Source organism: Danio rerio, chromosome 4 (assembly GCF_052040795.2).
Source record: "Danio rerio strain M-AB ecotype USA chromosome 4, GRCz13ab, whole genome shotgun sequence".
Lineage (NCBI taxonomy): Eukaryota > Metazoa > Chordata > Actinopteri > Cypriniformes > Danionidae > Danio > Danio rerio.
Window position 1 is genome coordinate 73,398,848 of NC_141024.2, and position 21,477 is coordinate 73,420,324.

The 21,477-nt window shown below is 41.5% G+C and overlaps 1 protein-coding gene across 12 annotated transcripts; it reads right to left on the reverse strand.

The window, feature by feature from the left end:
• Positions 1-1,738: 1,738 nt before the first annotated feature.
• On the reverse strand, positions 1,739-20,397 carry LOC100536648 (solute carrier organic anion transporter family member 1C1). 12 transcript variants are annotated; one of them, XR_015484035.2, is made up of 16 exons: positions 20,175-20,299; positions 18,192-18,320; positions 17,116-17,257; positions 14,532-14,664; positions 14,279-14,385; positions 14,043-14,195; positions 13,860-13,958; positions 9,407-9,610; positions 9,157-9,321; positions 9,004-9,075; positions 8,880-8,924; positions 8,616-8,781; positions 8,344-8,528; positions 5,868-5,932; positions 5,099-5,216; positions 4,070-4,994 (listed from the first exon to the last, which is right to left on the reverse strand). XR_015484035.2 is itself a non-coding variant. In XM_087249917.2 (16 exons), exons 3-16 carry the CDS (start codon positions 18,273-18,275, stop codon positions 4,853-4,855), a joined length of 1,959 nt encoding a protein of 652 aa, XP_087106043.2. In that variant the 5' UTR covers positions 18,276-18,320; positions 18,522-18,584; positions 20,175-20,254; the 3' UTR covers positions 4,070-4,852. The 12 variants fall into 12 exon arrangements, 6 of the variants coding, with proteins under 6 accessions (XP_087106042.2, XP_087106043.2, XP_087106044.2 ...); XR_015484030.2 differs by having other exon boundaries at positions 4,070-4,406; positions 4,716-4,994; positions 8,880-9,075; XR_015484032.2 differs by having other exon boundaries at positions 4,070-4,406; positions 4,716-4,994; positions 8,880-9,075; positions 17,116-17,192; positions 20,175-20,296.
• Between the last annotated feature and the right edge of the window lie 1,080 nt (positions 20,398-21,477).

A 21,477-nucleotide genomic window follows, 5' to 3' on the forward strand; every position in this document is an offset into this window, starting at 1 on the left:
GGTCATGTGACCATCAGGAAGATGTTCTCGCAGTTTCCCGAGTTCGTTCTTCCGAAGACACTTGGCAAGACCGGTCTCCACAAAAAGGCAAGTCCGTTCTCTGCATTCTTAGAATTAGGAAACAGCCACAAAACCAGGAACACTAACAGGAAGTGACTAGACAGGAAGTATATTTTTAACGTAAAATAAAAGTATTTCTTTTTTTTTTTTAAATGAAGTAGATTAATTGCTAATTATGAATGTCATATTTCACCAAAAAGAATATGTGTAAAAATATTTAAAGAAGATGTTTTAAAGTTAAACTCCTTAAAGGGCAACACAAACTCATTTAAATTAAAATCTCTTTTGCAATAGTGAGGTAAAAACTCACAAGCCACAATCCCTGCCTTATACAAGAGCAACAAGTAAATGAGTGCTGCTATTGATTCATTCTGATGTCTGAAACGGAGTCTGAGCAGAGGACTGAAACAGCCATGTAGGAGGTGAAACTGCAGGCACAGGCTGATCCTCAAGCACACGGACCCATAGATACAGACCTGCTGCCCTCTGCTGGAAATGGACTTGAAACACAGCTGCAGTTGTGGAAAACCTTTATTCTTTATACTCATAACATACAAAGCATCCACCTTTATCCACACATGACACAACTCACTTCAAATAGTCAGATTGTGTTACAAATGCTTCATAAACATAGAGAAAATGGAGTGTGCATTTGGCTTTGTGGTTTGTTTTTATACTTCATGAAGGAATACATTAAGATTGACTTGTGTTTTAGAATATTTGTGGCCAGATTATTTTCTCTTTGTTTTCCCCACACAGCACATTAATGTTCAATATGCATCTGTACAGGGCTGGAATGGGACCCATTTTTGTCTGGATAGTCTAATGCTGTGTTCGCATCAGATCCGGAAAGAACGGATAAATTGCGCTATTCGCGCATAAATAGCCTTGTGAACATCTGAGTTTACTCGCTTCATTCGCACGTCAAATTCACTTCAGAACAGACGCTGATTCGCTTAATGGGCAGGGCTTCTGTCTGCCCGGTGACTCTAGCTTCATTGCTTAATGGCTAACATGGATTTTATTGAGAAAAAAACAGTGTTTATGTGCTTTATGAAGGCTGAAAACCTCGTCTATTAAAAAAAAGCGTCTATTCATTTGGAGCCGTGACCAGCCAAATCCAGCTAAAACCAGCTTGACTAGCCTGGTTTAAGCTGGATATAGCTGGTTTTAACTGGACTTCCAGCTTGGCTAGGCTGGTCAAGCTGGTTTTAGCTGGTCATCTCCCAGCCTGACCAGCTAAGACCAGGCTGGAAATGGCTGGAAACCAGCCTGGAAGTGGCCTAAACCCCTCTAAAACCAGCCTGGTCGACCAGCTAAAACCAGCCAACCAGCCTAGGCTGGTTTAAGCTGGATTTTTCAGCAAGGTAGTCCCACAAAATGTATGACATTTCATAGAGATTTCTAAAAATCCGTTCTTTGCTTGGTCTTAAGTTTTATTCAGATTTTCTAAGATACTGAATTTGGGCTTATCTTTGTCACCAAAATCATTCAAATTAAAAGAAAAAAACGTTGAAATATATCCGTTTGTGTGAATGTAAATTTAAAAACTTTACAAGTGTTTTACATTTATAAACAACGTTATACAGTGCATGGACGTTAATATACCAAATAAAAAGCACAACAGAGGTCTTTTAATACAGCAAGATTTGTAAATTATGCTCTTCGACAATTTACATCAAACCTCAAAATGTTTTATTAGCGTCAATAACTCATAACTGTAATTTGTGTCCATCAAATATGTTACAATTAACAAGCACAGTGTTACAAACATTGAATTTAAAACACCAAATTTAACTTGAATCTTTAATAATATGTTAAATGGGTAACACTTTAGAATAACTATCTGTTATAATTAGTTAATAGATCATTAATAAACTGTTATTTAATGAGTTACAAATGACTTGTTTAATAAAAGTTAATTGTTTGTTAATTATTTACAACAGTGCCTTACAGATAGCCAATAGATAACTTACATGCTGTTAGTTAACCAGTTATAAATGACTTGTTAACTGTATTTGAATGATTTATAACTATAACTAATAATTTAGTAATAGATCACGAACAAGCTGTTGGTAAATTATTTACTAAAGACTTGTTAAGTATCAGTTAATAGTTTATATATGTTATTGGGACGTTATTCTAAAGTTCTAAAGTATTTATCATTTAGTAACTCTTAGTAAATGAGGAATAGTTGCAACTTTAGAATAACGTCCCAATAACACACATAAGCTAATAGCTAACACTTAACTAGTATATTAACTCACACTTTACAGATCAGTTGATCATAGTTTGTTTACCATCTAATAATACCAGTGAAACTTTGTAAAACAGCAAATGGATGGAACAAGTTCAAGCTTAAGAAATTTGATTTTAAAATTGAAAATATATAATATTTGGACCTTAACCTTGTTCCACTCATAGTCTTTTCCGTGTGCTCTATTTTACCAAAGAAACTCCACAGATGAAATGTTGAACATTGTGTTTAATGTATAGAAACACACATAGCCATTACATGGCAGAACAGCAGCATACAACAGAATACAAACCCATGAGCTTTGGGCACTTTTTGTGCTAAACATAAAAACAAAATAAATACAAAATTCTTTTTATTAGAAAAGTTTCACTGGTATTATTAGATGGTTAACAAACTATGAACAACTCATCTGTAAAGTGTGAGTTAATATCGCCGGCAGCTAGCTATCTGCAACTCTCACATGGTCGCTCACTGAAGCTAGGCAGGGCTGCGCCCGGTCAGTACCTGGATGGGAGACCACATGGGAAAGCTAGGTTGCTGCCGGAAGTGGTGTTAGTGAGGCCAGCAGGGGGCGTCTCTGTCCATCACGGCCTCCTAACCCTCCAATTGGCTTCATCACTTTCTCCTCTCCACCAATCAGCTGGCGTGTGGTGTGCGTTCTGGCGCAAAATGGCTGCCGTCGCGTCATCCAGGTGGATGCTGCACACTGGTGCTGGATGAGGAGATCCCCCCCCACTGTGTAAAGCGCTTTGAGTGCCCAGAAAAGCGCTATATAAATGTAAGGAATTATTATTATTATATACTAGTTAAGTGTTAGCTATTAGCTTATGTGTGTTATTGGGACGTTATTCTAAAGTTGCAACTATTCCTCATTTACTATTCAATTCAATTCAGCTTTATTTGTAAAGCGCTTTTACAATGTAGATTGTGTCAAAGCAGCTTCACATAAATGGTCATAGTAACTGGAACAGTGTGGTTCAGGTTTTAGTGTTTAAGTTCAGTTTAGTTCAGTTTAGCTCAGTTCAGTGTGATTTATTCATTACTGAGAGTTCAAACATTGAAGAGCAAATTCATCGATGCGTAGCTCTACCAATCCTGAACCATGCGAGGCAGTGGCGACAGCGGAGAGGGAAAAAAAACTTCACCTGATGGGAGTGAAGAAAAAAAACCTTGAGAGAACCAGACTCAGTTGGGCACGACCATTTTAATTTCTCCGCTGGCCAAAAGTCTTGTGCAGAGCTTCATTCGCCGTGGTTTAGGCAGGAAGATGGCCTCAGCGAAGACTCGTCTGTCCCTGGAGCGTCGCTGGAATCAGACTCATGTTCTCCACTCCCCACGACCATCAGCGCAGCAGCAGCTCAGGATATGGCCTGGTCCCAGATATGGAATCCTTGGGATCATCACGTCGCTGGTCTTGGATCCAATCAGTGACTCCGCCTAATCTGAGGACCTCGGGATGAGTATCTAAGAGTGATTTACTAAGGTGATTTACTAAGAGTTAATAAATGAAAAATACTTGCAACTTTAGAATAACGTCCCAATAACATATATAAACTATTAACTGATACTTAACAAGTCTTTAGTAAATAATTTACCAACAGCTTGTTCATGACCTATTAATAATGTATTAGTTATAGTTATAAATCATTAAAATACAGTTAACAAACCATTTATACCTTGTTAACTAACAGCATGCAAGTTACCTATTGGCTGTCACGTTATGGTGATCAAGAACAGGAACAAAAACGGGTGTAGAATCCAAGTGCAGATCTTTAATGTGAAAGTGCAGCAACAGTGACAAAATCCAAAAATCAAAGTAGCAAATTAACAAAATAAACAAACAAACGAGCAACTCAAACAGATTAAACTTGAACTAGACTTTAACACTAAGACAAGATACAAGAGCAAGAGCAAGATCAGGAACAACATACCAACAAGGACAACGACCAACTGACAAACAGAGGATGAATGGCTGAATATATAGTCCAGGTAATCACAGAGAACAGAGACAGCTGTGGTAGTAAATCAGTGTAGATGACAGACCAGGTGTGTATGCGAAAGAATGTATGGAAATGTAGTTCTAAAGCCACTGTAGTCCGCTGGGGGTTGCTGGCGAACTACAGTGGCATCTGGTGGACAAACACAGTCATGACAATTGGCTATCTATAAGGCACAGTAATAAATAATGTACAAACTATTAACTTTTATTTAACAAGTCATTTGTAACTCATTAACTAATTACTGATCTTTAAACTAGTTATAACGTATTGTTATTCTAAAGTGTTACCGTTAAATGTCATGAATAAATATAAATTACTTCTATTAATAGTCACACACAAATTATGAAAATAAATTAAACCAATAGATTTTTTTTTTACTTAATTATATTTTTAAAAACTGCAGCAATAACATTTCTAATAATGCATATAATAATTATAATACATAATTAAACAATGCACACATGCATAACACATGCAATAAAAAAAAAAATGAAACACCACAGAACATTCATTTACCCTCCTGGTGGTCTGGATTTTACAGCATAGGCTGTTGCAGTTTTATGTCTTTGGACATGTGTTTATCGTTCCGAAATTCTCTCTTTATTTTTATGGTGGCTATCCAGAGCAGGGAACTGGCTAATACTCGAAGACACATGGTCAGCCCCTGAAAGAGGAACCTTATGGGAACCAATAATAGGTTAGTATTAGTCAGATTTTCTATACATTAAAATTTATAGAATTGAAAAGGGGAAATATAATAGTTATAGCCAGATGTGCTCACCTGAATGTCTCAATGTCATAGATTCTGCAGGCACCTCTTCCACACGATTTCTTCAGCCCCCATTTCAGACAGGTAGAGTCAATAAGAGCACCAAAGTAAATGGGAGCAGGAATACCACCTTTAAAAAAAGTGAAACTGAATTGAAAATGAACAGTACTGGACCAGGGCTAGATGTAGGTCGTGGGCCAGGGGTGTCCAAACTCGGTCCCCGAGGGCCGGTGTCCAACATAGTTTAGCTCTGAATTGCTTCAACACACCTGCCAGGAAGTTTCTAGTATACCTAGTAAGAGCTTAATTAGCTGGTTCAGGTGTGGTGATTAGGGTTGGAGCTAAACTCCCCAGGACACCGGCCCTCCAGGACCAAGACCCCTGTCTTCCCTGCTGAAAAATCCAGCTTAAAACAGCCAAGGATGGTTGGCTGGTTTTAGCTGGTTGACCAGCCTGGTTTTATAGGGGTTTTGGCCACTTCCAGGGTGGTTTCCAGCCATTTCCAGCCTGGTTTTAGCTAGCCAGGCTGGGGGCCCAGCCAAAACCAGCTATGTCCAGCTTAAACCAGGATGATCAAGCTGGTTTTAGATGGTTTTAGCTGGTCACTTTCCAGGCTGACCAGCTAAGACCAGGCTGGAAATGGCTGGAAACCAGCCTGGAAGTGACAAAACCCCGCTAAAACCAGGCTGGTCAACCAGCTAAAACCAGCCTAGGCTGGATTTTTAGCAGGGTTAGGCTATATAGTAAATATGTTGTACCTTACCAAACACCACAAACTCACCCAAAACTTTTACAGCTAACAGTAACATTCCCACGGAGAGAGACTTCAGCTCAGGATCCACAATCCTGCAAGAACATTTGTCAATAAGCATTTTTAATAAAAAATCAAATATTAATACAACATTATCCTCAAATCTAATAGCTTCATATAAGAGTGCTCTTTTTGGCCTATGTGACACAAAAATTGTGAGTAGGGTTGCCATTGGTAAAATATATGCAGTATATATTTCAAGACTAACCAATTGACACTTTGTGGATGAATCATTAATAGAATTTAATTAGCAATACAAATACAGGTATGTCAGTATGGTGTCAGGGTTGCCAAGGAATTGACTCCTTCCCCTCAATCTGAACACAATGCCTTCCATATCCCAGTGCACTTTTTCCTCTGCTTCACTCCTACCACTCCTAATTAATCACCTTACAGGGATTTGAACTGTCTCTGTGTCTGTGCCATCTCTCACCTGCGACATCTGGTGGAGAATGCGGGCAGATTGAGGAGTAACACGTGACAGGTATTATAATCTGGACTGTTTTTTTGTGTTCCGTTCTCTCTTTCTCTGTACTTTTACCACTCGCGCCTGGGGCTGAAGCTCCGCCAGCTTGCAGAGCTGGGGTGTTATCAACACCAGCTAGCAGGCTTCGCCGCTGAGAGTGAGAATGAGAGGCAGGTGGTCAGTCACCAGGTTTTGGCTCTTTTAAGCCAAAAACTGTGATGCGTGTCAGTACCAGCAGCAGTACCAGTAGCAGACACTAGCCCAGCACACTTCAGCCATAAAGCAGGCACTGGAGTTGATGCAACCGGCCTGCATTTGGCTGTTGAAAGACCAACCATCAGCCATTAAGAGGCTTGTTATTGACCACCTGCTGCAGATATTGCCCTCTTAGCAACGACAACTTGTTCTGCTCCACGCCCCTGCCACCTGGCCAGAGCTGATGGAAGGCATCAAGCTGGCAACAGCATCCAATCCCCAGAAATGTTGATAAAGAGTGGAAGAACCCCAAAATGGCGACCTGCAAACAAAGACCCATGGCCACCTCGCCACCAGACAAGAAGTCCTCTGTACCATTGCCGACATCTGGGGACCAGGTATGCTTATTGACCCGGACCGCTCCCCAAGCCCCTGCAAGACTGACAGAGCCAGCCCTGCGGACTACGAGAAGGTACCTGAAGACACACGAGCCCCAGGGGGGGAAACGTTAACTAGAATGTAAAACTAGACTGGGCTGAGAAGGCAGGGCAAGACAAGACTTGAGACTATGCAGTACCACACAAGGAAAACAACAATGGAAAACCTAACTAGTAATGTGATAACAAGGTGGGAGGGACCTAGACGGAGACAAACCAGACGCCACGCGCTCATCCAGCTCAAATTAAGAAATGACTAGTTGCTTAAAGCCAATACCAAACGACTAGTGCAGATAAAATAAATAAATAGCCAACTATTGTCACTCGTAAGTCTATTAGAAGAAATAAAAGAGTAATGGTACAAAATAGAAGGAAAAACAAAAGTACAGTATAAGTATAAGGGAAAATCTTCAGTAATTAATAACAGAATTATCATATTTGGGTGAGCTAACTCATTCATTCATTTTCATCCGGTTTCCCGGGGCCGGGTCGTAAGGTCAGCAGTCTTAGGAGAAAACCTCAGACTTCCCTCTCCCCAGACACTTCCTCCAGCTCCTCAGGAGGGATCTCGAGGCATTCCCAGGCCAGTCAAAAAGACACAGTCACTACAGCATATCCTAGGTCTTCCCTAAGGCCTCCCCCTGGTGAGACATGCCATGAACAACTCCCTAGGTATGCGTCCAGGAGGCATCCGAAACAGATGTCAGAGCCGCCTCAGCTGACTTCTCTCGATGTGGAGAAGCAGCGGCTCTACTCCTAACCTCTCCTCCTCCACCTGTCTATATAGGTGCACCCTGCAGAGGAAACAATTTTTGGCTGCTTGTATCCGAGAGCTTGTCCCTTCGGTCATGACCCAACTTACTCTAAAAAAAAGTAACACTTAAAAGCCACTTGGAGGTGAGGAATTTGTGTTCAGATTTAATTATCAGAACATTGATATGTAAACATGTTCTAACCTCAGAGGGTCAATGGCAAAGTGAGTGACCAGAACAAAAAATGCTGTAGACCAGGGGTGTCAAACTCAATTCCTGGAGGGCCGCAGCCCTGCACAGTTTAGTTCCAACCCTGCTCCAACACACTTACCTGTAGGTTTTAGGCAAGCCTGAAGAACTCAATTAGTTTGATCAGGTGTGTTTTATTAGGGTTGGAGCTAAACTGTGTAGAGCTGCGGCCCTCCAGGAATATAGTTTGACGTCCCTGCTATAGACAGTGGTGGTGTGAACACACAGCATTGTTAACAGGATGACCACAGTGGTGTAAACTTACGTTTAAACTTTTTGTTAATTCATATTCTACTCTTGAGAAGCAAAAATATTAGCAAACAGTACAGAAAGAAGTCAAATGGAACCTCATAGACATGGTGAGAAAGGGAACAGTGCCAAGACTGTACACAAAGAAGGCCAAAGACTGCAATCCCAGATAAATGTAGAAGAATCTGTTGCAGTTGGGATCTCGTGAACACTGGCCAAGCACTGCGGAGGAGTTACCAATGCTCAGTCCCCAGCTCTGAATACACCCGCAGTCATGGAATGTCTGTCAAACGGAAACAAGACAAGAAAGCGGAAAATACTCTCACAAAAATGTAATAAAGAATATAAGTTTGCTGTTTTCCTCATTTACCATATTCCATCCTGCCCCCTTGGTGGAATTACAGCCCGCATGGCAAGGTGAAATGTAGGTCACTCCATTCTCTCCACACACTGGATCCCATTGGAGGTCTGGACACCCACAGTCAGCATTGCAAGAAGGGAGTACATCACTTATAATATCCTGAACTTCAGTAGATCTGCCACATGAACAATTGTTATGTTGTCATTATGTTGTCCAATAACCTACAAGTGATTTAAAAATGAATACTTTAAATATGCAGATAGGAATAAGAACCTTTGATAGGGCGCCGTAACCCCAGCGACATCTAGATTCTTACAGCTGAGAGCAAAGAAAGTTATGGTCAAAAACAATGTGGTGACACCAGTGTACAAATTCACTCTTGCAGATGCCAGCAGACCCCATTTAAATCTCTTCATCATCATCCCACTCAGGAAAATACCCAGAGCAAATGTTGGAATCGATGTAATTCCTGTGAACAGTATAAATAAACACAACATATTCAAACAGACTGAAAATAAAGGAAAACTCCAGTAACCATCACATTCGTCACCTATCAGAAAGTTGGTTTTCGATGCACTTTGTCCAAACTGCTGTTCCAGATATTTTGGCGTGTATGTTATGCCTATGGCAAAGTCGTTGAATGCCACTATACTGTGAGCAAGGTACAGAATGTAGATCTTATTGGCAAGCAGACGCTTAAAAGATGGTGCAAAATCTAGAAAACAAGTAAATAGGCAGTTTTTAAACAATACGAAATTTTTTTTAATGTAATGTGAGATAACTTCATAAGGATGCCATACCTTTGACTATCTCCATAATGCTTGGTGGATTTTTGTGCTGTTCTGAGGGGTGGTCTGGCTCAGAGATTTGGGAGTTTTCAGGCAGAGCTCTTGGCAGGAACCCAAAAGGAAAAGCAGCAAGGAGAGTCAACAGGCCAGACACCACATAACCCAACCACCAAGCCCCAACCCAGCGAGAGTCCTGTGGTGTGATTGTCACGCTTTCTTATAAAGAGAACAGAATACACAAACAAATATTACATTTGTCAGATGAAGACATATGCAGTGAATCAACCAGGTTGGTTATTGACAGCAAAGGAATATGATGTGCAGATGGTAATGTATTATAGATGTTGAATGGTAAATGTCTTTGGTTCCCCCTTAGTAGATCACTATGAGCTTATCTTGAGTTGATCGACTAGGGCAGGGGTGCTCAATCCTGTTCCTGGAGATCCACCTTCCTGTACAGTTTAGCTCCTACCCTAATCAAACCCACCTGAACCAATTAATTAGGACCTGAAATCCACTTGATAATTACAGACAGGTGTGTTTGATAAGGGTTGCAACTGAAATCTGCAGGAAGGTAGATCTCCAGGAACAGAATTGGCCACCCCTGGACTAGGGGATTCCCTTAGAAAGGCCAATCACTTTGATTTATATGTTAAGTGCAGCTCTCACAGATGTAGCCACTCCACAATTAAGAGTTTAAAGGTTGCCTTGAGAGGAGGCTCATAAGACTTTCGCTTCAGAAAGTGTGAGCACCCACTGTTCCTCCCAGCACTGTGGTGAGCAGTTGCCAAGTAATCCCAGTCGCTCTCCCGCTACTCGTCAGCACAAATCATGCAGGCTTTGGATGAGTCTACAGTGCGTTCTTTGGGGTGGCTGCACACTCGTTCAATGACTCCGGTGAACAGAAATCCAGCGTGGCATCAGAAGGTGAATTGTTTTTATCTGAAGAAAGCATAGGGCACACTCTTTAGTGCTCGTGGCCCCAGCTCCATTCAGTTATAATGGCTGTGCTCTTCCAGATAGATGCATGGAATGCGAGAATATAACAGATTGACATGGTGGGGACTCTGCATGCTCGGCACAATCCCCAAGGGGTCCTGGCTGGGCCGCACGCCATCTCTCCTTAGGGGTCTTGCATGACTTACTCTCACCACCAAGTCAGCTGTCTGTTCCCTGGGAAGAGTGATGGTCACACTGCTGGTTTGGAAATGCCAGCTTGGTGACCCTTTTAGGGACTTTGCCTGGGAGTTCTCAATGGTAAAGGAACATGTGCCTATGGTCAAAGAGGACAGCATTAGTTGACACCCATGTGAGCAGGTTCTTGAGTGCCTGGGGTGCGTTGCTTTCCAGCTTGCCGCCTCGATGCAACAGTTCACCAATGGCCAGGAGGTCACGATTAGAGGATGGGCTCCTTCCTCTCATGCCTCCAGCCTACTTACAGAACACTTAGAGCAGGTAAGCGTGGCAACACTTCCTTCCTCAGGTTGCGCTGCTTTTCGAGAAGGGTACTCCTACCCCAAGCTGCCCCACTGCTGGTGCGTCGGTGGTCACTCTGATGGTGCCACTGGTACTGATTCTGTCAGCCTGGTTAGCGCTGCTCAGCCTGTCATAGTGGCTAGTGGTGTAGTCACTGTGGTAAAATCCACAGCTGCCCATCTTGTGAAGAGATTGCTGTTCTTTGGCAAAAGTCGCAATTGTGCCGTTCTTCCAGCTGAGATGTAAAACGTTTCTCAAACCTACTTCATCGCACCCCATTCAGATCAACCAAGAAAAGAGTTCCCTCCCCTTCACGTGGAGTTGATCTTTTCTTGGAATGGACCTGAACTCAGGCGCTATGTTGCAGTCAGTAGTGACCTGTCAGAGTAATTTGACAAGAAAGATTGGACCTGAAAGCTTTCAGAGTTTCCTAGGACATTTGACATCAGCAACATGCCACTCAGAATAGGACATATGAGACCACTTCAGTACTAGCTTTGTGACAGCAAAAGTTCCCACATGGGCATAGCATGACAGCACACTTAGGGTACACTTTAACTAATTGTGTTGCTGTGCATTCATTCCCTGGATGAACCTTGCTTCTACAGATCAGCTTGGTCTGGAACAAGTTTTCAGACATCTGCCTGGCTGCATTCATCATTCATTCATTCATTCAATCATCTGCCGCTTTTCCGGGGCCGGGTCGCAGGGGCAGCAGTCTTAGGAGAGAATCCCAGACTTCCCTATCCCCAGGGGGGATCCTGAGGCGTTCCCAGACCAGCCGAGAGACATAGTCCCTCCAGCGTGTCCTGGGTCTTCTCCGAGGCCGCCTCCCAGTGGGACATGCCTGGAACACCTCCCTAGGTAGGCGTCCAGGAGGCATCCGAAACAGATGCCCGTGCCACCTCAGCTGATTTCTCTCGATGTGGAGGAGCAGCGACTCTACTCCGAGCTCCTCCCGGGTGTCAGAGCTCCTCATCCTATCCATAAGAGTGCGCCCTGCCACCCTTCGAAAGAAACTCATTTCGTCAAGCCTGGCTGCATTGGTAAATTTAATGCCTGAAGTTGTTGGCAGTGTTTCCCAATCTATGTCTGTTCCAGCTACACGTGCTGTCAGGATGGACAGCATGGCCATCGCATTTCACCAGGCATGGTAAAACTGCTACGTAGCTTGCCAGACAAGCTCAACTGTGCAGCCCTTGGCTCTCACAGCAGAGTGTGATTACAGGAGTATGGTGGCTGGACCCTGGTGCGGTCCAGTTGCTACTGTGATTCAGGAAAATCCAGGTCACCCTCTTGTGCTTCTAGGTATCCACCTAATCCAGTTCCATCTTCTCTGTTTGAGATCTCTCTTAGCATGGAGGCACTGATTTATGGCTGGCCCCTGGACAGGCACAAGCATGTAGGCATTTTCTGTCAACAAATCATGCCTGGAATTTGGACCAGCTAACTTATATGTTATTTTGAGACCTCGGCCCTGCTGCATGCCCAAGGTTCCTACCACTCCTTTCAGGGACCAAGTAGTGAACCTCCAAGCGCTGCCTGTGGAGAAGGCAGACCCAGCCCTCTCGCTGTTGTGTCTTTAGGCTGGCTTTAACTGTTTTTGCAGTCTTTTTTTTAGTCATTTAGCTGCAAAGATTTCCTTTAGTCACTTTTTATGAACCTAAAGGCTGTGGTTAGTTGTGATAAACAACCACAAAAACCCAACATGAATCATTATTGACTACTCCTCCAGCTCAGTCTTGATACTTCCACCATTCAGTTCTCAGGAGCCTTTCCTTTCAGCCCTTCCACATTTGTCGCTCCATCTTCCTTCTACCTTATTAGATCAGTCCACTGACTTTGTCCAGACTGATAGATTCTCCAGCTCCAAATTCTATTAGCCTTTTAAGCCTTTCATCTGGAGCTAACCTGCTGGTCACAACAATTAAGGTTGACACGCGATCTTTGGTCACTTGCCCTATTATGCTATCTTGTTTATTGCCTTGAAGCGTCCTGGTCTTCGTGGTCTTATGCTCTGCCGTGTTCTCCTGTTCCACAGTGATGGTACCAAGCTCTGTGAAATTCCAACGCAATCTCACGGCAATTCGTAACCTTTTGATTTATTGGCTAATTTGTATGATCTAATTCGTACAATTTAGTATGATTTGCTCATCACCCAATGATGGTTGGGGTTAGGGGCCACGCCTCCTTTTTAAAATCTTACAATTTTGTACGACTGAACTAGTTCGAATTCGTACGAATTAACCACTACACTTCGCATCAAATTCAAAGCTCTGATGTTTGCCTACAAAGCGACTTCTGGCTTTGCTCCTTATCTGCTCTCACTTCTGCAGATCTATGTGCCCTCCAGAAACTTGCGTTCTGTGAATGATCGTCGCCTCGTGGTTCCATCCCAAAGAGGGAAGAAATCACTTTCGCGAACGCTCACGCTCAATCTGCCCAGTTGGTGGAATGAACTCCCTAACTGCATCAGAACAGCAGAGTCACTCGCTGTCTTTCAAGAAACGACTAAAAACTCAACTATTTAGTCTCCACTACACTTCCTAATCTGCAATTGTCTCTCTGAATATCACACTAACTGTACCCAAAAAAAAATAAATAAATAAAAAAATACATACTAATACTACAAATACTTCCCTTCTTAGACTTTACAGACCTGAAACTTGCCTATAGCACTTATTCATTGTTGCTCTTAGTTGTGTAAATTGCTTCCTTGTCCTCATTTGTAAGTCGCTTTGGATAAAAGCGTCTGCTAAATGACTAAATGTAAATGTAAATGTACACTGACAAAACGTAAAATACTTACGTTTTCTCGTGAGATCAGGCTGGATATTCACTATTCTGCCAGCTCTAGAACCTTGTTGTTTACAATTTTTGTTCTTCAAAAACAATAAGCATTACCACAGTGCATATATAAAAGCAATATTGAATTTCATTTAGTTAAAAACCACTAAGATAGCTGTACACCTATTTCTTTTTAACTCACCTTGATTAACTAGGCCGATATCCACATAAAGATTAGCACATAGAGATCCAAGTGAAAAACCAATAATTGGCCCAATCACTCCAATAGTGTTTAGACAACCTACAGAAAACGAAGACAATTTTATTGTGTCATATGAGGGATATTACTACTACTGCTACTAATAATAATGATAATATCTCTCACCAATGTAAAAGGCAGAGTTTTCTGGCCGTGCATAATCATCTATGAATGACATTCCCAGAGGGACAATGCTGGCTTCCCCGATCCCACGCATAGCGTTTCCCAAAAGCACGATCACCCAAAAGGGTGAGCTTTCAGCTTCCTCTTTTTGGCATCCTAGACAATACATATAGCATGAACTGTTAGGTATTGCATTTTACAATTAAAATATCCCATATGCCTTTCACATAACGCATTACCAGAGTAAGGCTGTTGAAGAGTTTCCTGAGAGTCGTATGAGCATGTAGAGATCACAGTGAAATTACCAGCATCATTAGTGTGGGTGGCAGCTGTACCATACTTGTACCTGCCAGAATAAAATGAGACATAAATAGTACATACTGTACAATATTTCAGATATAGATCCTAAAGAATGCATATGCTTAAAGAGTGGATCTTCATTAACTTTAAAATGTAATATACAGAGTATTCTTTACTTTATTCAAAACTCACCGGCCCATAATGAAATGAGGTGAAGCCATTAGCAGTGTTCCTATACCCATCAGCAGAACCCCTGCTCCAATGATTTTAGGTCTGTGAAACTTAGCACCAACATAGCTTACCAGTGTAATGACCAACATATTACCTGGAAGCAGATCACAAATTGTACATTATTTCATAGGATACAAAAATCAACTGTCTCATTTTTGTTTAACAGTAATGGACCCTTTGCTAAGCCCCGCCATCCTTAGTTACTGTTGCTACGCCTGTCAAGCTTTCGTACCTGGCACGGCTTTTTCAATGTGTGTGCGAACAGGTGAGATATCCGAGAAAGCCAAACAAGGACTTCAGTATGCATTACAGGAGTATACCCTACTAAAAAAAAAACAGCTTAAACCAGCCATTTCCAGCCTGGTCTTAGCTGGTCAGGCTGGGAGATGACCAGCTAACACCAGCTTGACCAGTCAAGCCAGGCTGGGAGCCCAGCCCAAACCAGCTATGTCCAGCTTAAACCAGGCTGGCCAAGCTGGTTTTAGCTGGTCATTTTCCAGCCTGACCAGCTAAGACCAGGCTGGAAATGGCTGGAAACCAGCCTGGAAATGGCCAAAACCCCTCTAAAACCAGGCTGGTTAACCAGCTAAAACCAGCCAACCAGCCTAGCCTGGTTTAAGCTGGATTTTTCAGCAGGGTATTCACAACATAATAGGCAACCGATTAGAGAATAAATCAATCAAAATTGAAGCTAGCTTAGCCTAGCCGCCTTATACGCTAACCATACAACAGTTTAGCTCATGCTCAGCAAGAGAGGTGAAATTTAAAAATAATCTAATAATAATAATAATAATAAATGCAACCGTGATTTCTCTATTTTTAGCCAAAAAGCCTGATAGATTAATTGTTGTGCAATGAAATATAGCGTCACTGGAAACACGCATGACAGTGCTATTACATAGTTCATTCATAGATCAGAAAGGGAAACTGGTGGATTTGTGCTGAATATTAGCATTATTGACCCAGAACAATGTACAGTAAGTTACATAGTACTGTCAGTATGTGTGTGTGCTCTTTATACATTAATGAAAAACAGCTGCGGGTGAAGTATATTGATCGCAGCTGCCCAGTTTGTGATCAAATCTCGGTTTTGTTCTGTTGATTTGTAATTTTAAATATTCGTAGCTTGAAACAGATCCAATTTAAAGTTCAGTAAAGTTAGCAACAGATTCGCAATTCGCATTTTTTGGATCAATAACTCGAGTTAATTATTTACATTTTACATTTACATTTAGTCATTTAGCAGACGCTTTTATCCAAAGCGACTTACAAATGAGGACAAGGAAGCAATTTACACAACCAAGAGCAACAATGAATAAGTGCTGTAGGCAAGTTTCAGGTCTGTAAAGTCTAAGAAGGAAAGTATTAGGTTTTTTTTGTTTTTTTTTTGGGTACAGTTAGTGTGATATTCAGAGAGGCAATTGCAGATTAGGAAGTGAAGTGGAGACTAAATAGTTGAGTTTTTAGTCGTGTCTTGAAAATAGCGAGTGACTCTGCTGTTCTGATGCAGTTAGGGAGTTCATTCCACCAACTGGGCAGATTTAACGCGAGCGTTCGCGAAAGTGATTTCTTCCCTCTTTGGGATGGAACCACGAGTCGACGTTCATTCACAGAACGCAAGTTTCTGGAGGGCACATAGATCTGCAGATGTTAGAGCAGACAAGAAGGAGCAAAGCCAGAAGTCGCTTTGTAGGCAAACATCAGAGCTTTGAATTTGATGCGAGCAGCAACTGGCAGCCAGTGCAAACAGATGAGCAGCGGAGTGACATGTGCTCTTTTAGGTTCATTAAAGACCACTCGTGCTGCTGCGTTCTGGAGCAGTTGAAGAGGCTTGATAGAGTTAGCTGGAAGCCCAGCTAGTAGAGAGTTGCAGTAATCCAGTCTGGAAAGAACAAGAGCTTGAACAAGGAGTTGAGCTGCATGTTCAGATAAGAAGGGTCGGATCTTTCTGATGTTATAGAGTGCGAATCTGCACGATCGAGCAGTTCTAGAAATGTGGTCAGAGAAGTTTAGTTGGTCTTATGAATTATTCCCTATTAGTATGACTAAGTTACTAACGTTATGGCGAAGGCTTAAACGGAGCATTACCCATAATACCGAGCGAAGAAAAGGGATAAGACCACTGTGAAACAGAACCTGCTTTGTGTTTTTGTAGGAAACACAGTTTAGATCTGTTTAGGTGTGCGAGTTATTGCTGTGAGTCTATCACTGAATGTGTCAGGAATATCAAAACAAAACCAACTTATCTCCGCTCCTTCAGCGCCCCTCACACAGCTTGATCCACGCTGGCATTTCTCCTCTTGGGTTTTAGGTTTGAAAAGGGAAAAAAAATCCACCATCCCATCCAAACTTTAAGGATACCGGGTATCAGATTTGCACAATCCATACGCACTCGCTCGAAAGCTTGACAGAGCCCCTGCGCGTAGCTACAGTTGCTAAGCCACGTTTGGTGGGTGGCGGTTTTTGGGCGTGGCTTGGCGAAGGGTCAATTCAATCCCATCACAGTCATCTTCTGCCTGAATCTTTACTCTGCACCTCAACTCACCCATTTCAAAGCTGCCATCAATGAAACCAACGGTGGAGCTCGGGATCTCAAACCTCCTCTCAATCTGTGTGATGGTGCTTTTGGTGTAAGACCCCGTCATGGATTTAGAGAAGTAACAGAAGGCGAGAGCGCCGATAAACATCTTTTTAGAGACAAGGATAGAAGAAAGAGTATTACTCCACTAAAGGTATTATAGGGTGCTTTCACATCTGTAGTTCGCTTCATTTGGTCCGGACCAAGGGTAATAAATGATACATTGTTGCATCTTCTGCCGTCTTTGGGTCGTTTTCACACCACACGGCTGGCTTTGGTCCGAACCAGTTGAAACAAACCAAAATGCAGTCATCTGACAAAATCCACATCTCTCATTGGCCAGATGTTGTTGAACATATTTCCTAAACTGCTTATTGATTGGTCAGAATTCACGTGCGGGAAAATGCCAGTGAACTCCCGCAGGTAAACAAAACCTTTTACTCTGGAGGGACGACTGCGCTGGCTGATTGTATCCCTGCTTTAGACAAACTATACATTACGAAAATGAAGCGCGGCCACAGCTGGAAAACAGTGTTTAATGCATCGCTCGTCACTTCAGGAGGAGATGTGAATTCATTTAGCTAAACTGCGACATGGTCATCTTGCGGAAATATTACCAACGATCCATCAGGTAATGTTTTCCCCTCTCTCTCTCTCTCTCTGTTGGTAAAGCGCTGTCAACAAATATTTTTCCTCCATATCCCATAATGCACAGCGCATCGGCCTACGGCAGCTGAATTAGTCCAAAACGCGCAGTACTTTTAGCGGTTGGACCTGTTTTAGTACGTATTATATTCTCACCACAAACGAACCGCTCCAGGGTTCGTTTGAAAGCGTACCAAGACCTGCTTGAAGAGGTTATTTGGTCCGCTTTTGGTGCGCACTCGAGTACGATTGCTGCATTCTCACCTGCCCAAACGAACCGCACCAAAAGGGCAAACGAACTCTAGTGCGATTCAACCGAACTAAATAAGGCAGGTGTGAAAGCACCCATAATCAAATCAAATGATCAGCTAATAGTAATTTAGGACTTGCGGTCTTGCCTTCAGACTTGTGGAGCAGCATTTGTTTTGAGATGTTTTCTGATCTCTGCCTGAATATTCCATCCCATTTTCGCTACCTTCCATGATGAACGATTAGCCAGGAAAAAGGACCAATGAGAAAAGACAAATCTGAAAAGCAAAAAGTTTAAAATTCAGTCATTTAGTCTGCTAAAAAAATATGATTATAATTAATTAAAAATAAATAATGGATTATATTTAAAGTAATTATTATATAAAAAGGCATCCCTTTTAAAACATGTCAAAATATTTAACTGAACGGAAAAAAAAAAAAATAAAATCCTCGTTTCACAATTTTTGAACAATACTCACAAGTCGTCTTCACATTGAGGGGAACTCCTGAAGGCACCTTTATATTCGCCTACACCTGTTGTACTAACGATCATATACAATATAGTAATACTTTAACCCTATTTATGTCCGAGGAGGACAATGTATATGTATGCATTTTTAGAAGTGGACATTTCTAGTTGCTAAATATATTCTTGGACAAAGATATGCGCTAAACTATAAAGCTTAAAAATGGCTTGACTCAACACTTTGTCAGTTAGAAAGTGGATGCCTGTCCGTTGTCCCTTCTATTGTGTGTATTTATGTGGCACAATCTACCGAGAAAATGAACTTTACACAGATATACAAGTAATGCATGATTGGATTATAATCAAACATCAACCAGCAAAAACTCAATGACACCAACCAAAACAGAAACCCTTCTCGAGGCTACAGCGCTCAAGAGCTATCTCAGCCCTTAACTTGCAGTTAATAAGTGGTAAATTATAGCAATGATATCTCTTTCCTGGAAAATAATTGCTAAAGCTAGCAAAAAAAAAAAAAAAAAAATCAAGGATGATCATTTGGCCAACCCAGGACAAATCCTTATTGTAAGATCCACTACCACATAATATTAAATAATCACGTTATTTCGATTTTTTAAAATGTAGTAACATTTTGGCTGTGTGTAACTATCCACATCTACTTCATAATCGTAAACCAATCCGTTTATCAAACTCGGATAAAAATAAATGTTACATTTTTGAATGGCAATCAATACAAATCATTGTGCTCTTCCTATTAAATTAGGTGCTGTGGTGATAATCGGATTTATAACAAATATTAACATCAATATTTTGGTATTGATATTAATATTTTAGCCTCGCAAGAGGGCACCAATTAAGATTAGATTTTTTTGTCTTGTTTCTAGTCTAAACATCTAAAAATTCCTAAATCAAGAGGAATTTTCTAGATAAGCAGAACATATCGTCTTGTTTTGAGAAATAATCTGCTAATATTAAGTGAGTTTTTCCTTAAAACAAGCAAATTAATCTGCCAATGGGGTAAGCAAAATATTCTTGTTTTTCCTTTTGACATAAGATTAATTTGCTTGTTTTAATGAAAAAGTCACTTAATATTAGCAGATTATTTCTCAAAACAAGACGATATGTTTTGCTTTTCTAGAAAATTCTTCTTGATTTGAGAGTTTTTAGATATTTGAACTTGAAACGAGACAAAACATCTAAGAAAGAAAAGCATTTTTTGCAGTGTAACAGGTAAATGACTCCTTTTAAACGGGGCGCCAGACAGCTACGACTGCCAAAATAATATACAGCATAGTTAACAATAAAATGTTGTTCATTGAATTATACAAACGTAAAGATGTTTATCATCTGGCCAAATCTGAAGGCTGAATATTAAATGTGTATTTGTATTCAAAAGACTAAACAAGGGTAGCTAAAATGACCGAATGTACAATAAACGAAGTGCACTTTAAGTCATGAAGGTGATCAATCTTTTTTTAAAGATACGCTAGAGTCGGATAAGTTAGACCTGATTTTAAAATAGGAAAAGCTGAGGAAGATTTTGTTATTAATAAATATGAGTTATAAACATCTAATTAACTAGAATATTTTATAACAAAACACACTATGCCAAGGTCTCTCTTAGAGGGTTGGAAAGTGGTATATTTACGTTTCTGCCGTTGACGCAGGGGTTGAAAGAAGTCGGATCTTCTTGCAGGTCTTGAAGCAGGGGAATGAACAGGCTCTCTTGAGCTTTGGGTTATTGACAGCTGATATTAAACAGTCCATTTGCATTCTGTTCTAGCGCAGTGAGCCAATAAGAAGAGCTTGGAGGCGGGGCAAGTACTTTGGGCTTTGTTTACTGCAAGTTGACACGTCAACTGTTCTAAACCATTCCTGAGCGCTGCGTTGGGTGTTTTTAGGTGCAAAGATGCTTAATGTCTCCTAATTCTGCTGTGAAAACCGGTCACACGACATTAATTTTATGCACTCCCAAATATATTTTGACATCGCATAGATACAATTTTGGGCGCATATGCGACCAAACCGGTCGCAATTTCAAGCTCTGTCTCATATCCACAGCTTGTTCCCTAATGCCAGACCCACTGTTGGTTATAGGAGGATTACATTAACGTTATAGCCATTATGCGAGCTAGTGCAACATTTGCCTGACTGGAGTAGTGTTTGGAGGTGGGCAAGTTGCCTGTCACATCATTTGGGATGCCTTCCCTGCTGAAAAATCCAGCTTAAACCAGCCTAGGCTGGTTGGCTGGTTTTAGCTGGTCAACCAGGCTGGTTTTAGAGGGGTTTTGGCCACTTCCAGGCTGGTTTCCAGCCATTTCCAGCCTGGTCTTAGCTGATCGGGCTGCGAGATGACCAGCTAAAACCAGCTTGACCAGCCTAGCCAAGCTGGGAGTCCAGCCAAAACCAGCTATATCCAGCTTAAACCAGGCTGGTCAAGCCGGTTTTAGCTGGATTTGGCTGGTCATTCTCCAGCCCGACCAGCTAAAACCAGGCTGGAAACCAGCCTGGAAATGGCCAAAACCCCTCTAAATCCAGGCTGGTCAACCAGCTAAAACCAGCCAACCAGCCTAGGCTGGTTTAAGCTGGATTCTTCAGCAGGGTTGTTGAGCGTTGTTGCACTGGAAACAAGGACAGATGGTCTCTGTCTCAATTGCCACTTTTCTGCTAAGTTTAACAAAAGGGTGAGAGTTGTGTTCGCTCTGCAGCATTTGTTTATATTGGAAATTATTTCCCACAAGGTAAATTCCACTAGTTCCTAACTTTACTGCTGATCACTACAGCGCCAAGATGTATATTTTGACAAATATTACATTAAGAAACAATAGAAATAATACTAGTGAAAAGCTTCAGCGACTTCAATCATTTTCTCGAAGTTATGACCGCTAAGGCCACCGTGCGGCCAAGCTTTAGCTACCGAAGATGAAATAAACAGTCAAGTCACATCGAAT

Bases quoted from the DNA above. Each gene is read 5' to 3' on its own strand.
- LOC100536648 (XM_087249916.2), bottom strand. From the start codon at position 18,275: ATGGAAGGTAGCGAAAATGGGATGGAATATTCAGGCAGAGATCAGAAA. The intron at 17,258-18,191 runs GCAAGACCGCAA...GTCTCTAAAAAG, and splicing joins GCTGCTCCACAAGTCTGAAG to ATGTTTATCGGCGCTCTCGC. The intron at 5,933-8,343 runs GTTCCATTTGAC...ATGTTCTTGCAG, and splicing joins TTTCTCACCATGTCTATGAG to GATTGTGGATCCTGAGCTGA.